This window comes from Aptenodytes patagonicus, chromosome 6, assembly GCF_965638725.1.
Source record: "Aptenodytes patagonicus chromosome 6, bAptPat1.pri.cur, whole genome shotgun sequence".
NCBI lineage: Eukaryota > Metazoa > Chordata > Aves > Sphenisciformes > Spheniscidae > Aptenodytes > Aptenodytes patagonicus.
The window spans coordinates 54,180,093-54,193,589 of NC_134954.1; the positions used below are offsets into that span (position 1 = coordinate 54,180,093).

A 13,497-nucleotide genomic window follows, 5' to 3' on the forward strand; every position below is an offset into this window, starting at 1 on the left:
TAAAAAGCTGATTTGGCTGCAAGCTAACTGTTCCATGTCAGTTTTTCAGTTGGGTTGTCTGCACAGCTATAGGAGCACAAATGAAAGCTTGAGGAGACTTGGTGTGGCAGATTGTGTACTCCAGTCATGATGCTGCATTGTAAGGGTTTTAGAGTATGTGATTTTGAGGATCCTGAGGGATTTCTGCTGTCAAAACAAGATGATCCAACTTCCTTTTCACTGCCCCTTTTGTTTCTGCCTCTGCTTACAGTCTTTGCTATTTGACCTCAAGATGGGCTGATTTAACTCACAAATCTTGCAAAAAAATTTGTTCAGAAAAGAAAAAAAAGACTAGTTTTTCTCCCAGGCTGGTGGGTTGAATCTGCTCACTGTGCAAACAGGTAGGTCCCAGTGCAGCCCTGATGGACGTCTTGGGATTGTCTTTTCCCGCGATAACAAACTAGTAGATTGTCTCAGTTGTCTTATTTTAGCCCTTTAAAGTGGTTCTCTGGCTGTGCCAAATTCAAAGCCTAAAAAGCTTTAGCTGTATAATGTAGGTTTTATTCCTTTACTTCTTCTGGTGTATTTTTGCTTTTTATTAACGTGAGTTCAATATGGTAAAATGCTAGCTGGCTCCTAAAATACTTCACGTGTGTTACTACCTATATGCATTTTAATGAATGTGCTCTGGAAAAGACACTGGAAAATCTGAGGAGAAGCAGTGCTATACCAGTATTAAGTCTGCTATGATAAGTTTCTGTTACAACAGAAATTTAAGCTACTATGTTTCCATCCAATATGTGATGTTAGAGCTGTACAGGTTTATGGTGAATGAAGAGACAACTTATTTGCAGACATGGTGCGCCGCTCTTGCTCTGTTCTGCACCTAGGGTACACGCCCTCCCTATGTGACTGAGTCTTTGCAGCTTTAACCAGAACTAAGCCTGAGCAAAGCCACTGTTAACCAAAAATTGTGCAAATTAATTTGCTAAGTAATGCAAGTGTTAAGCACACCCACCAATAAAAAAGTCATAGACAACAACTTCACACTTTTGAAGGTTCAATAGGTTGGGTGCTTTGCTATAACTGAAATCATGATTTCTTTCCTGTGAATATGTGTGCTGGTTGGAATCAGTCTGATTGAAACAGAGTACAAGTGTAAACTTTTGTTTTTCTGCCTTCAGACACCTTTCAAGAAAATCATTTAACTTAACATGATATTTTATTTTGCAGTAACTTATTTTCTTTTCCTTGAGCCATTTGTTTATTGCTTATTAAAAGGCAATCTATTTAAAAACTTGAAATGCACTCCATCTTCATCAGTAAAGCTTTCCCCCATAACTCTCTGCCAGAATCATTAAGCTCCATTAAAACCATTCTAGTTAGAATAAGTCTTCAGAACAACTGAAAATGGGTGCAGAAGAGATTTTGATTAGTGCACGATGTAGTGTGTGAATGTGTCTGTAAACCATTCTATTCTATTCTGTTTAAAAGCGTGCTTTTGGTTGTGGTTGATGTGTTCTCATAGGTTCATGTATAGCTGATGGGAAAATGCTTGTGCTGTTAAACAAAAGCCTACGTCAGGACTGTTCCTTGAAAGATAATAAATTATATCCACAAGCACCAGGCAAATTGCCTGCTAGATTACCTTGTATCTGTGCTAATCACTGATGATGTAGACAATAAGAGCCCACTGATTGTGCCTGGGCTGATTGCAGCTGAGTAAGAAATTGCTGCACTACTGCTTCTGTTGACTTTTGCTTGGTCTTTCCTCCCAAACACACACGAGCTTCTTTTTTACCAAGCTTTGAGGCAGCTAGATTTAAAATTGGTGCATTAGGAGACTGGTATGGGAAACAGGGAAAATAGTGCAGAATTTGTCCCTCAAGTGATGGAGTAGGATATCCCCCCGGTGTCCTGCATAGGTTTCCCATCTTCTCAGTTTCAAAGGAGTACAAAATATGGAGAAACTGAGTAGGGCGCTCCTATTTGGTTGTGCAGGGAAGAAAGGTAAGGGAGGAATATCACAAGGACTGAAGAAACAGAAATGTGCTGCGGTTCTGGAAACTTCACCCTTTCCTCTAGTTTAGTTTTATATGTGCAAAAGGGAAGGGAGAGGAGCAGATGGGTGTTTGGGGAGTGAAGGAAGGAAGAAGGGTAAAGAGTGCAGACAGACACCAAGGTATCTGCTTATGTATGCCCAAGGTTTTGAAAGAAGGCTCCTAAGTTCAACTCTTGCTGTTGTGGTGTCAGGCCAGCCAGCTCCAAATTCTGCTCAGTCCAAATCTAGTAGAGAAATAGCTTAAATACCCAGCTCTCTATGAAAAGCCACTTTGGAAAAATTGTATTAATATCTGCATCACACAGTTTTCTAGAAGCTCATGAGCTCAGACTTCTAGTGTCCTATATTGTTTTCATGCCACAAATGTTTTGCTGAAGTACTTACCTGATGGGATTTAGAAGCAGCTGGAATCTGTCACATGCTGCATCTCTCCCCACATTGTGGTTTGCAGCAACTGAAGGGGTTTAGAGCAAGGTTAATACCAGTTTAGTCTTTACATAAGTTTCATTATGTTGAAAAAACAGTAATTTTTCTAGTCAGAAATCAGATTTTATTTTAATTTTTTTTTTTTTTTAACATCTTCCTGTGTTGTGAGGTAGCTGTGCTGGCAGAATGGGTTTCCATCACAGCCACCAACCATCAGAATGGTAGAACCAAGTTAATCAGTGCAAGACATCAAAACACTACAGACAGGAATCTGTGAAACCAAAGTTGAACCAAGCTGTTGTATGTTACTGTGGATACTGGCAAACAGGATATACAATTTTAAGCTAAGACCATCTAGTTCATAATTTTTTAAAAAAGTTTTTTTTAATAGATGTCTTCTCCAGCAGTTGTTCTTGGCCTGAAACTGCTTTTCTGCCAAGTCAGTTCTCCCTCTTGTGTGCTGTGAACATTTAATGCTTTGTTCCTTTTGTTCTCTTACCAATGTACAGGCTGTTTTCCTGAAGAACTTTTTTCCCTTTTTATAATTCAAAAGGATATGCTTTAAGCCTTACAAATTTATAGTGCTGGGGAGCTTACCTGTATGAGCATTTGAAGCTATACAGTGGGAACTGTATATTGGTTCAGTAATGTGAAATAATTAGAGAAGCTGATTCTAATCTAAACACCAGTGGGGCTGCTGCTTATTGTGCTGTGCTTCCAGCCATCTCACGAATCTCATAAATGCATGCCAAGGTGTGGGAAGAGTTGTTGGATGTTCTTTTGTTTTGCTCAAATAGGCTAAACATGATCCGGGGAAAACAAGCGTGTTGTCAGGCTCTGAAAAAGAGCAAGATGGCATCAGAAGAGTATTTGATTTTCAGATTTAGCTGCTGGATACTGCTATTAAGCCTCGTTAGACTGTTTGATGTACAGGAGTTTGCCTAATTACTTTGGTATGGTGCATGCCTGCCTACCTTCTCAGTCTGCACACAGCTGCTTTTTTTTTTTTTTTTTTTAATAAGGGTAATTTTCCTTTTAAAGTATCCTTAACGTCTTTACACATTTTAAAGCTTTTTAGCAGAACAATTAAAGTTTTTAAGACTTGTGTCCCAAGAACAACCTTGTCTGTATAACTTCTGCTTCCTTGAATAGCTTCCTTTTGTTTCAAGGATTAGTTCATAGTAAGCAGTTGTCATCTACTTGAGCTTGTTCCTAAGCAGTTGTAAAATATACCCAAACACCCTTTCCCTATATGAATTTTGCATAGCTTAGTTGTTCCCACTGGCTCAAGGATGACCCCTGAGCTCAGCTGTTATTCCAGTATGCCAGTGACTCCTCCAGCAACTAATGAAAGCATATAGCATAAAAATAGTGAAGAATTGCTGATTAACCAGAACACTGATAAAGACTAAAGATGTCTGTGTAATGGTGAACATTTAATATTTTGGTAGGTCAGACGAGTACCAGGTTCCAGTGGTCACCTCCATAAAACAGAAGATGGGGACTGGGAATGGAGTGATGATGAAATGGATGAGAAGAGCGAGGAAGGCAAAGCTGCTGTTTCTCAGGAAAAGGTAATTTTTGTTTGTGCCAAGACACTTATACTCTACAAGATATTCTGTCTTAAATGTTAATTGTTAGTATTTCTGGATCTTTAATGCATAAAGCTGCATAGCTCATAGCTCACTGCTTTTGTTTTCCAGTCACGAAGAGTGAAAGAAGAGAAGAACACAGAGGTAAAAATGTCTTTATCAATTTTTTTTTTCTTCCAAGTGTTTGAGTGAAGGGATTTCTTTCTCATTTCTGTTGTTAGAAATGTGAATTGACGCGGGAGTGTTGTTCTGCAGCCTTGTATGGCAAGTACTCGTGAGGATAGAGCTGTATGCAGTTGGGCCTCTAACAATTAACTTGAGCACACACTAGATAAAATGGGTAGGAAATTTAAAGTCATGTTATGTTTGTGCCTCAGGAGAATTGGTTAAGATAGGTAATTTGGCTGTTTTTAATGAATCTTCATAACTGGATCACACTAATTGCTGTCTTTTTGTCAGAGTAATGATGGCTGTTTCAGAGTAGCCAGAAGATCTCCAAATAATTTTTCATTCTTAGGATTAGTATCACGACATGTAGCCTGTAATTAAAATGTTTCATCCCGTATACAGTAAAATAGTTCAGTACTGTGGCATAGTAGGTTAATTCGGAGGAATAAAATACCATATTGAGTTTCATTGCCCTGTGCCGAGAGTGTGGGAAGCATCGCTGCTATAAATAATTGCTTAATAGGGTTACTGGCTTAAAGCCAAAGTGCTCTTTTAAAACTATCTGTTCCTTGGGTGGCTGATACTTGCCACGTCACCTGCAGTTTTAGATTCTCTGATTTTCATTGGTATCATAGAAATCTTCTAAAAGACTAACAGCTTCCTGCCAGGTTTGGTCCTGTTAGTCCCTGTGATGACCCCAGTCTTTCCGTTGCAGAGCTAGTTTACATAGTGCTTCAGCATCTGAGATGTCTTATGTAAGCTGAGTACGAAAAAAAAAAAGGACTTTTCACCAGACAGTCTTTTATGTCTTAGAAAATGAGAGTTCTGCAGTTTGTGACTCAGTTTGTATAGGTAACTTTTATTATGAGTTGTTGTCATCGTGGTTTAACCCCAGCCGGCAACTAAGCACCACACAGCTGCTCGCTCGCTCCCCCCTGATAGGGGAGAGAATTGGAAGGGTAAAAGTGAGAAAACTCGTGGGCTGAGATAAAGACAGTTTAATAGGTAAAGCAAAAGCCGCGCACGCAGTAAAGCAAAACAAGGAATTCATTCACTCCTTCCCATCGGCAGGCAGGTGTTCAGCCATCTCCAGGAAAGCAGGGCTCCATCACGTGTAACAGTTACTTGGGAAGACAAATGCCATCGCTCCGAATGTCCCCCCCTTCCTTCTTTCCCCAGCTTTATATGCTGAGGATGACGTCATATGATATGGAATGTCCCTTTGGTCAGTTGGGGTCAGCTGTCCCAGCTGTGTCCCCTCCCAGCTTCTTGTGCACCCCCAGCCTACTCGCTGGTGGAGTGGAGTGAGAAGCAGAAAAGGCCTTGACTCTGTAAGCGCTGCTCAGTGATAATGAAAACATCCCTGTATTATCAACACTGTTTTCAGCAGAAATCCAAAACATAGCCTCATACTAGCTTCTGTGAAGAAAATTAACTCTACCCCAGCCAAAACCAGCACAGTTATTTAGTTTATGAAGGAGAAAAAAGCCTCTGCTTGAAGTCTTCTGTTGATTTTTTTTTTTTTCTAGAAGATGACTTGGAACTGACACTAGTGCAGCTTGTCACTGTTGGTGTGCGCCTGTTGGTCTTTGGGCTGCACGTTCCTATACACTGAAATAACAGGTCTGTTGAAGATGGAGAAATAATAGAAGTAGTTTATATGAATGGAAGGAACTTAATTGAAGTAGAAAAAAAATCTACTCCCCTTTTAGTGATTAAATAATTTTCCAAATATTCATTAAACTTTTGTTTAAAATACACAGATAATAAAATATAGGTCTTGTGTAACACTTTTTTTTTTTTTTGAAGTAGCTTTAATGTGGAAAACCGTTGGAAAACAATCAAATAAGACTTGTGATGCAAGTCTTTATTTTGGGAGGACTTGACTGTAACCTTTGAACAGGCTTCTGTGAGTGGTGACAATATGCCAAGTTGGGCATGAAATCATAGTAGGGTAGAGGACCCTGAGGTACTCTGTATGTAGGATACACTTTTGCTTGAGACTTCATATAAATGTTAGTTGAGGGCTAGGGAAGGGTATCATAGTGTGAGGGAGGAGTGATAGTGTGAAAGATAGCCGTATTCCTGATTTTTCTCTGTGAAAGACATTCTCCGAGCTGTGATGCCTGCTTTGATAGGCTGCTAGTTCTTTGCAGATGGGTGGATGCAAGACTTCCTTAACAACCAGAACTGTTACACAAAAATAATGAGTAGTAGCTTAGTATTCTCACTGTGTGCATATTATTTAATGGGTTATTGGAGCTTTGATGCAAGGTGGATTAAAAGCTCTTACACTCAGTGCTTTAATGCAGGCCTTATCATTTATATCTCTGTGATTGAAATATAGCGGTTTTACTGGTATCAGCTATGTTTTAGATGGTGTTACTGAAAATGTTTAAAAGGTTTTTGAGAGTTAGAGGATGCGTAAAATATTCTGTGCTAACTTTAAACTGTTAGCATGGCAAGTATTTCAGGATATTTTTTTTTTTTTCCCTTGGCATCCTTTGTAAGACGTTTTGCTTTTTTCTTTGATAGTCTCAGCCTGCTGTTAGTGACGAATATAGTGAAGTTCCATGTGCAGTGAATCTTGTCTTAAGATTAAGGTAAGAGATTCTTCTATTTATTTTAGTGTTCCTTTTCAGTTGGCTGTATTATTCTTGATCTCCCTCATTACTTTCATAATATTAATATAAAATAAGTGTTAACTTCTTTAATCTCCCAGTATGACCAGTATGAATAGTGTTTCTGTGACTAATTGCTGTCTTTTAGTTGCTTACTGAAATGGTGTAAAATGAAAAGCAGAATATGAATGTGGCTTCAGGCTAAGTGTACCCTTCATTAAATATTTTCTTTCTTTTTTTCCTTGCAATGCAGGATCACAGTGAGAGATTTTTAATGAGTTTCTTTCACACTTCAGCAGTCAGCCTCTGACAGAAATAAACCATAGCTGTATTACAAGTTGCCTACTCAAAACGTTTTTCACTGGCAAGTTTGATCAGCCACTGTGGAAAAGTGACAGATATTTTAGAAAATGGATACAAATATGTTGTCTGACTTAAATTTATACGTAGTTAAAAAGAGTCAGATTACCTTTAATTAAAATCAGTTTATAACTAAGATTTGAAATGTTTAATTATGCAGTCTAGTTCTTGGATAAAAGTATTTTTTCATAAGAAGCTTTGATAACTTTATGTATTTACAGCCATTTTCCTTAAATTGCTAACTTAGTTAAAAAAACTTACTGCCACGTGCTTTAAAACTTGTTTACATCCAGTTTGTATGGACAGGGTATCTGAGAGGTTGTAAACTCTTAATTATCGTTATGGGGAAAAGTTAAATGTTACGGGGTTTTTATGCTAACAAAAAAAAGTAAAATAGAGAAATATTTACAAAATTACAACCAGTATGTTACAAACAAATAGCAGATTTATGCATAACAAGTAGCTTTAAGACAGTAGCATCAAAAACTGTTAGTAATCAGAAAAAAAAATCTACACAGAATGAGTGCCAAGTTCCAAAATCTACTATCTTCCCTTTTCTTTGACTACTTTTCTAATGACAGCTGCAAAAAACTGTGTGGCTGCCAAAGGTTGTTTACTGAAGGGAGGAGTAATAAATGTTATTGTGGGGAGAGCAAAGACTAAGAGATTATTTGGAATCGGTTTAGTTGTCCAATTTACATAACTGCCCAGTTATGCTATCAATATTCTTTTTCATCTCTCTGCTGACAGACAGGTAGATGAAACCATTTACAAAACAGACCAATTTATACGATGTGGATGTACTAGTGAGGTGCTTTGGGTATTTTTAAATTACAATGAAACTTACAGAGTGATTAGCTTCTACCCAGTTACTTGCAGTGTTGGCACATCCACAGGGCAAACACTTCAGTCCTGCAAGTACAGTGAAATGTCAGGGATTATGCTTTCAGTTTTCTGCAGCTCTTAAGCCAGAAGTGAAGGAAGATTGATCCTGGGAGACTTGAGTTTCCAAGCTCTTATTTGCTCCGTGAACTTTCGTGCTTGTTAAGAATCCTCTTAATTAATGGGTGGAAGAATTCCCTCCCCCTACCCTCCCTAAAAGCAAGTCTGTAGTAACTAGATTAATGTGTTACAATTATGAAGGTTTAAATGGTTATTGGTAGAGAGGGAGAAACAAGAATTTCAATTTTAGGAACCAGAAAGTTTCCTTTAAACAAAACAAAATAGTCTTGAACAGCAGATACACTCTGGGGCCTGGGAACACTGTTGGTGGTGTCTTGGAAAAAACAAAAATCTGATGCATAATTTTGCAGAGCGAATTTTGTTAATTTAAGCTGACCTACTTTCGAGGGAGGAATGCTCTGTGGTGCAAACTCCCGGCCCCATGTGAGCTCTGGCAGTGTCCTGCCTCAGTGGTAGGAGGTGGGCTGAGTTATGCATCTTTGCACTGTGTGTCTGGGTTTCCTTCTGATGGAAACCTGAGCATGTGAGTAGGGTCAGAGCTAGCATATAATCAATGTGTGTGTGTGTGGATGGTTGGGGGGAATACAGGAGCACGGGGTATACCAAGCAGTGCTCTTTTCCTTTAGTTGGGACTTTGCGAAGTGCATATCTGAGAACGAGGGCTACAAGCTCCCTATATCTCTGCCCAGTGATGTAGATTCAGAGTTAGTACTTAAGCATCTCTTTCTATTTGCTACTTTAAAGGCAAGAGTTATTTTGTTCATGGAACATTCACAGAAATTCAGGGCAGCCACTGGCTGGCTGCTATATATGTTGTGTTTAGCAAGGTACCTCTGATGGCATTTGAACAGCTGTGTTTCCTCTTCACTGTTGACCCCAGGAGGGGAACAGCTGAGGCTGCTGTGAGCATGGCAGGGCTGTGCAGCCTGCTGAATACTTGTCAAGAACTATGTTCGAATGTCTTGTTCTTCAGTAAATTAACAGAAACCTTATTTGGGGAAAGGAGCTGATGATTATTTGTTAACTTATAACAAAATAGTTATGTTTCTTCCATTATCAGATTACCTGTGGGGAGTTATCTCAGCTCATTTGTCTGTCAATGTCAAGTATCTGTCAGTATATTCTGTTAAAAGTTTTTCATATTTGATCTTACTGTAGGCAGATTAATAGTGGCCCTGGCCTGGCACTGAGTGGTTGCACCCGAGAATAGAGGACTCCTGGATTCTGCATTTTTGGGTCTAGGTCTAGCTGCAGTGAGCAAATTCGGAAAAGCCAGCTCTGGAGAAATAGCAACTGTGGTAATAGTGTAGTGCTGCTTTACGGGCATAGGATTAGGAGTCTTCCTCCCCAGCCCCAAAGAGTCTCGATACTTGGACTTTACTACTCTGCTTAAACAAAGGCCAGGGTAGGTTTGAGGCTGGCATTCCAGTGAAGTATTAACAAGCCTGTACCACACCAGGTAATGTAAGTGACAAGCTACAGAGATGCTGTTTTGGGAAGACAGTAGTGTTCAGAATATTAAAGTGTTAGTGTTTGAACTATTGCTGTAATCTATTTTGCACTAATTCAACTGTTTTTTTCTGTTTTGTTAGCAGAAGAGCAGTTGTATGGGGTTCCTTCATAAAAGTCTGAAAAATAAATTTCCTGTATTATAGGATGTAAACCTGGAGGTCCTCAGTCAGTCACGGTCTGTCCTGGGTTGCTGCAGAGGAAGCCGCCCTCTGCATTCTGGCCGTAGGAAGCTATCCTTGTGTTGGGATCATTGCAGGGTGAATGAGCTTACATTTAGGGCAGCTGTGTATGCAGAAAGATGCGCAGGCCCCTAACTGCTCTCTTTTGTTGTAATTAACTTACTGAGTTAAATGTCTTTTGAGCATCTGAAAGTAAAAATACTGCTAGTTTTGGCATTAGTAGTGAATAAAAGCAGTGTAGATGACTTGCTTTGTGTCATGCGGCATTCCCTTTGGACTGTAAAGTAGTAAACAGCTAATATCCTCACAGGGATTTCTGCATTTATCCACTTCCACTGCAGATTTTAAACTATTCTGTTGATGTCTTTTGGTGAATTGATCATTAAGTCATATAGCTGGTAGAGACTTGAGCAGATCAGAGGATTTTTATGGGATTTGTTAAAGTGAACCATAAGTTGTGAACCATATTATTATGGAGCAAGTTAGCTACAGTATGAGGATAGAAACAATTTCCTGTGATGCTTCATCTACTACTATTATATAGCTTTTAAAGTATGGCTTGATATTCAGATAAACATTGTGAACATTAGATGCCAGACTTGAAGACTCAAAGCTCAGTATATCATCCAAAATGTTGGAAGCTTTTTCTTTTAAAATAATTCACTTGAGGCAATCAGATTATATAAACTGCAGTACCTTCATGAGTTCAGAACACACTGGTTTTAGATGCTGAGAGTTACTGTTTAAAAAAAAAAAAAATTCAGTACTGATGTGGGTAAAAATGTAAATACTGGCAAAATGCAAGAGCAATGAATTGACTGATGGGGAGGATGAGAGGGGAAGGGAAGCAAACATGTCAAGAGAAGGCTCAGGAAGGTCTCATCTCTTCATTGTTTTCCTTTTGCTTCCCCAGAGAGGGGCCATGGGGTAAGGAGACAGCAAAAGGTGAGCATCTCAGATGGGAAGGAGCCCTTCCTGTGTGATGGAGGCTGGCTAGGCTAGGACCTGAGGGGAGAAGGCATTTCCCCAGGGTCCTCAGGCAAGAAGGGATGGTGGAGGGAAAACTCTGATGGCACTTGCAGTACTGCTGAGTCTTTGATTAGGAAACTACCTTGGTTGCAGAGAGTTTGTCATAGAAGTTGATGCAAACATTTAGAGCCTGACGGGCAGAAACGACTTAATATGAGGCTTGGGAGTGTGGGCCAAAAGGTTTGAAGAGTAGTGCCTGGAGATTTGGGACAGGGCAGAGCCTGCTGAGATGCGCAACCTTCAAATGGGGGGGGGGGGAAGTGCTCCTCTGACTTATGAGGCTATGCTACACCAAAAGCCGTCAAATTTTAGATTATAGTTTTGCATTTTTTTCCTAGTAGTATATTCCAAAAAAGGTTACTAGTACCCATAAAAATTCAAAATTATGTTCCCAAAGGAGGAATTCTGGCAGAAGAATCAATGCATTTCAGTAATTCTTTTACTGGATGGTCAGGTTCTGTTATTTTTCCCAAGCAGAGCAGGTTGGACTCATTTAGTAATTGAGTAGGGAATGCCAAATTAACACCAGTCTCTGTTCAGTGCAAATGCCTTGTTGTGGATGAGAAGTGCAACTCACATTCTGAAATAATCTTTAAAGAATCCCATGGCACTCTTTATACAAGTGCTGGTATTTAACTCTGTTAGTCTGGGTGGTTTCCAACTTAAGTCTTTGAATTTTCTGTCCTTAACTTGTATTTAATACAAGTTTTTTGTTTTAGTAGTTGTCTCAGTGGGACTAACTTGTAAAAATATTCTCCACTGTCAGAGTTCCTTCTTCAGTTGGAGACAGCAATTTCCAATTTATTTTTTTATCTTTCGCACTGTTGTGTCTTGGAGTATGTTGCCCCAGAAGTGAAATTAGCAGCAGTGTGGTTTAGGTAATTCCACGCAAAGCTTTTGAAAGGCTCTAGTATTAAATACTAACACAGCACTAATACAGTGCTAGTATTTTAAAGCTCAAGTTTAATTAAGAGACTGTGCTTGAATTTTGCAATGAACTGAAAATACTGGTTCTCAGTTGTTGCTTGATCTGTTACCATGGCATGTAACTATGACCCAGACTGTTTGAGCGATCGTTACGTTGAAATGCTGATGCTTCTGTATCCTCAGCCTCACAGAGGAAGAGGAATCTGAGAGCGGGGAGGAATGAAATCTGTAATCCAAATTTTCTCCTGTGAGGCTGTGCACACCACGTGTCTTGGCAGCAGACTCTGGCAGGAACTGTGCAAAGAGGGGTTTAAGGCAATTGTCTGATTTAGTCCTCTGACAGGACTGTTCATACCACTGGGGAAAGGGTGTGGGGAGGAATTATCACCCTTGATTTGAAATTTCCAGTCTAGCCACCAAGTTGTTACAGTTACAGATTTAGGAAGGTCACTGTCAGAGGGTTTGACTATTTAGATTAATAACAGAGACATTTCATGTTAAATTAGGAGACTTGTTAATGGTTAATAGTTAAGAATTGCAAATTATCTGAAGCAATCTAAGATGGTTAAATTAGCTCCTATGACAGGAAGATAATTTACTGACGGTAATTTGCAATGTCCCAGGACCTAATTTAGTACAGTTCCTGCACACTAGATGAATTAAGCCTGTGGAAAAACAAAAGGGGCGAATGGAAAATTTTTAGTTGATGCACTGGCAAATGGGATACTTGAGTTGTATTACTGCATATCTTATTTAAAATAGCGTGTAGAGAAAATGCTAAAGCAGAATTGTATGTAATGGCACTCTGATCGTGTTATTTACGGTTTGTGCGTGTCTGTATTTCTTACAAAAACATTTCTTCAGCTAATATAGCTGGTTTATCACACTTTGAAACTGTGTGTCATTTGATCTTTTCTGAGGAATGTGTCTTCTGGGGAGCTGGACAGACAGATACAATTCAGAATGACAAGTCCAAGGAGTAGCTAGTAGCAGGCAGTTGCCTACGCTGTGCAACAGCAGGAGAGTTGTTAGGACTTACGTGAAATGTGATTTCCTCTGTATGCCAGAACACAGATGATGAGATATCACTCACTAGTCTGAGCTGAAGCTCAAGTGCTAATCTTCCTGCTTTCATGTAGGCCTGTTTTTTTTGACCTCTTTCTTACAAAATTAATGACATGTAAAGTTACAGAAAAAGCATACTTGGCTGGGGATACCTAGTAGAGCTACTCTCATGTTGTTAATATTTAAGTTTGAGGCTTAGATTTTTAGGAGGAAAAAAAAACCTCTATAAACAAGCAAACCCCAAAATCTCTTCTGGCTAGAGGCAGAATGAGCTTGATAATTGGCTCAGTACCATAACCCAGAGTTCTTGATTCTCTTTCTTTTTTTTTTTTTCTTCTATTTTTTTTGGTGTCTTAAAAAACTTCTATCATTCCAATCTCTTTTGTAAGAAGTGGGGCTGATGTGTATCCTTCACCAAGGGTAGGTATTTCTCATCATTTTTGCTTTCTAGGATGGCTTCTGTTCTCCAGTGTATTTAATGACAAAATCCACAAACAAACTCCCATCTGTGTGGTAGATTTACAACTGGAAAGTAACAGAACTTCTCTATAGGCTGGGAATTGATCCAGTAACAAACATCATAAACAAAACCATTTGTAGAATTCTTGAAATAA

At 39.1% G+C, this 13,497-nt stretch overlaps 1 protein-coding gene across 1 annotated transcript in view; it reads left to right on the forward strand.

Annotated features, from left to right (window-relative positions):
- Positions 1 to 13,497, forward strand: part of STK39 (serine/threonine kinase 39) — a 111,999-nt gene that overhangs the window by 60,397 nt on the left and 38,105 nt on the right. The window contains exons 11-13 of the mRNA XM_076342687.1: positions 3,919 to 4,041; positions 4,171 to 4,203; positions 6,763 to 6,830. Coding sequence (XP_076198802.1) covers positions 3,919 to 4,041; positions 4,171 to 4,203; positions 6,763 to 6,830 — 224 coding nt within the window. The remainder of the gene's footprint in view (positions 1 to 3,918; positions 4,042 to 4,170; positions 4,204 to 6,762; positions 6,831 to 13,497) is intronic.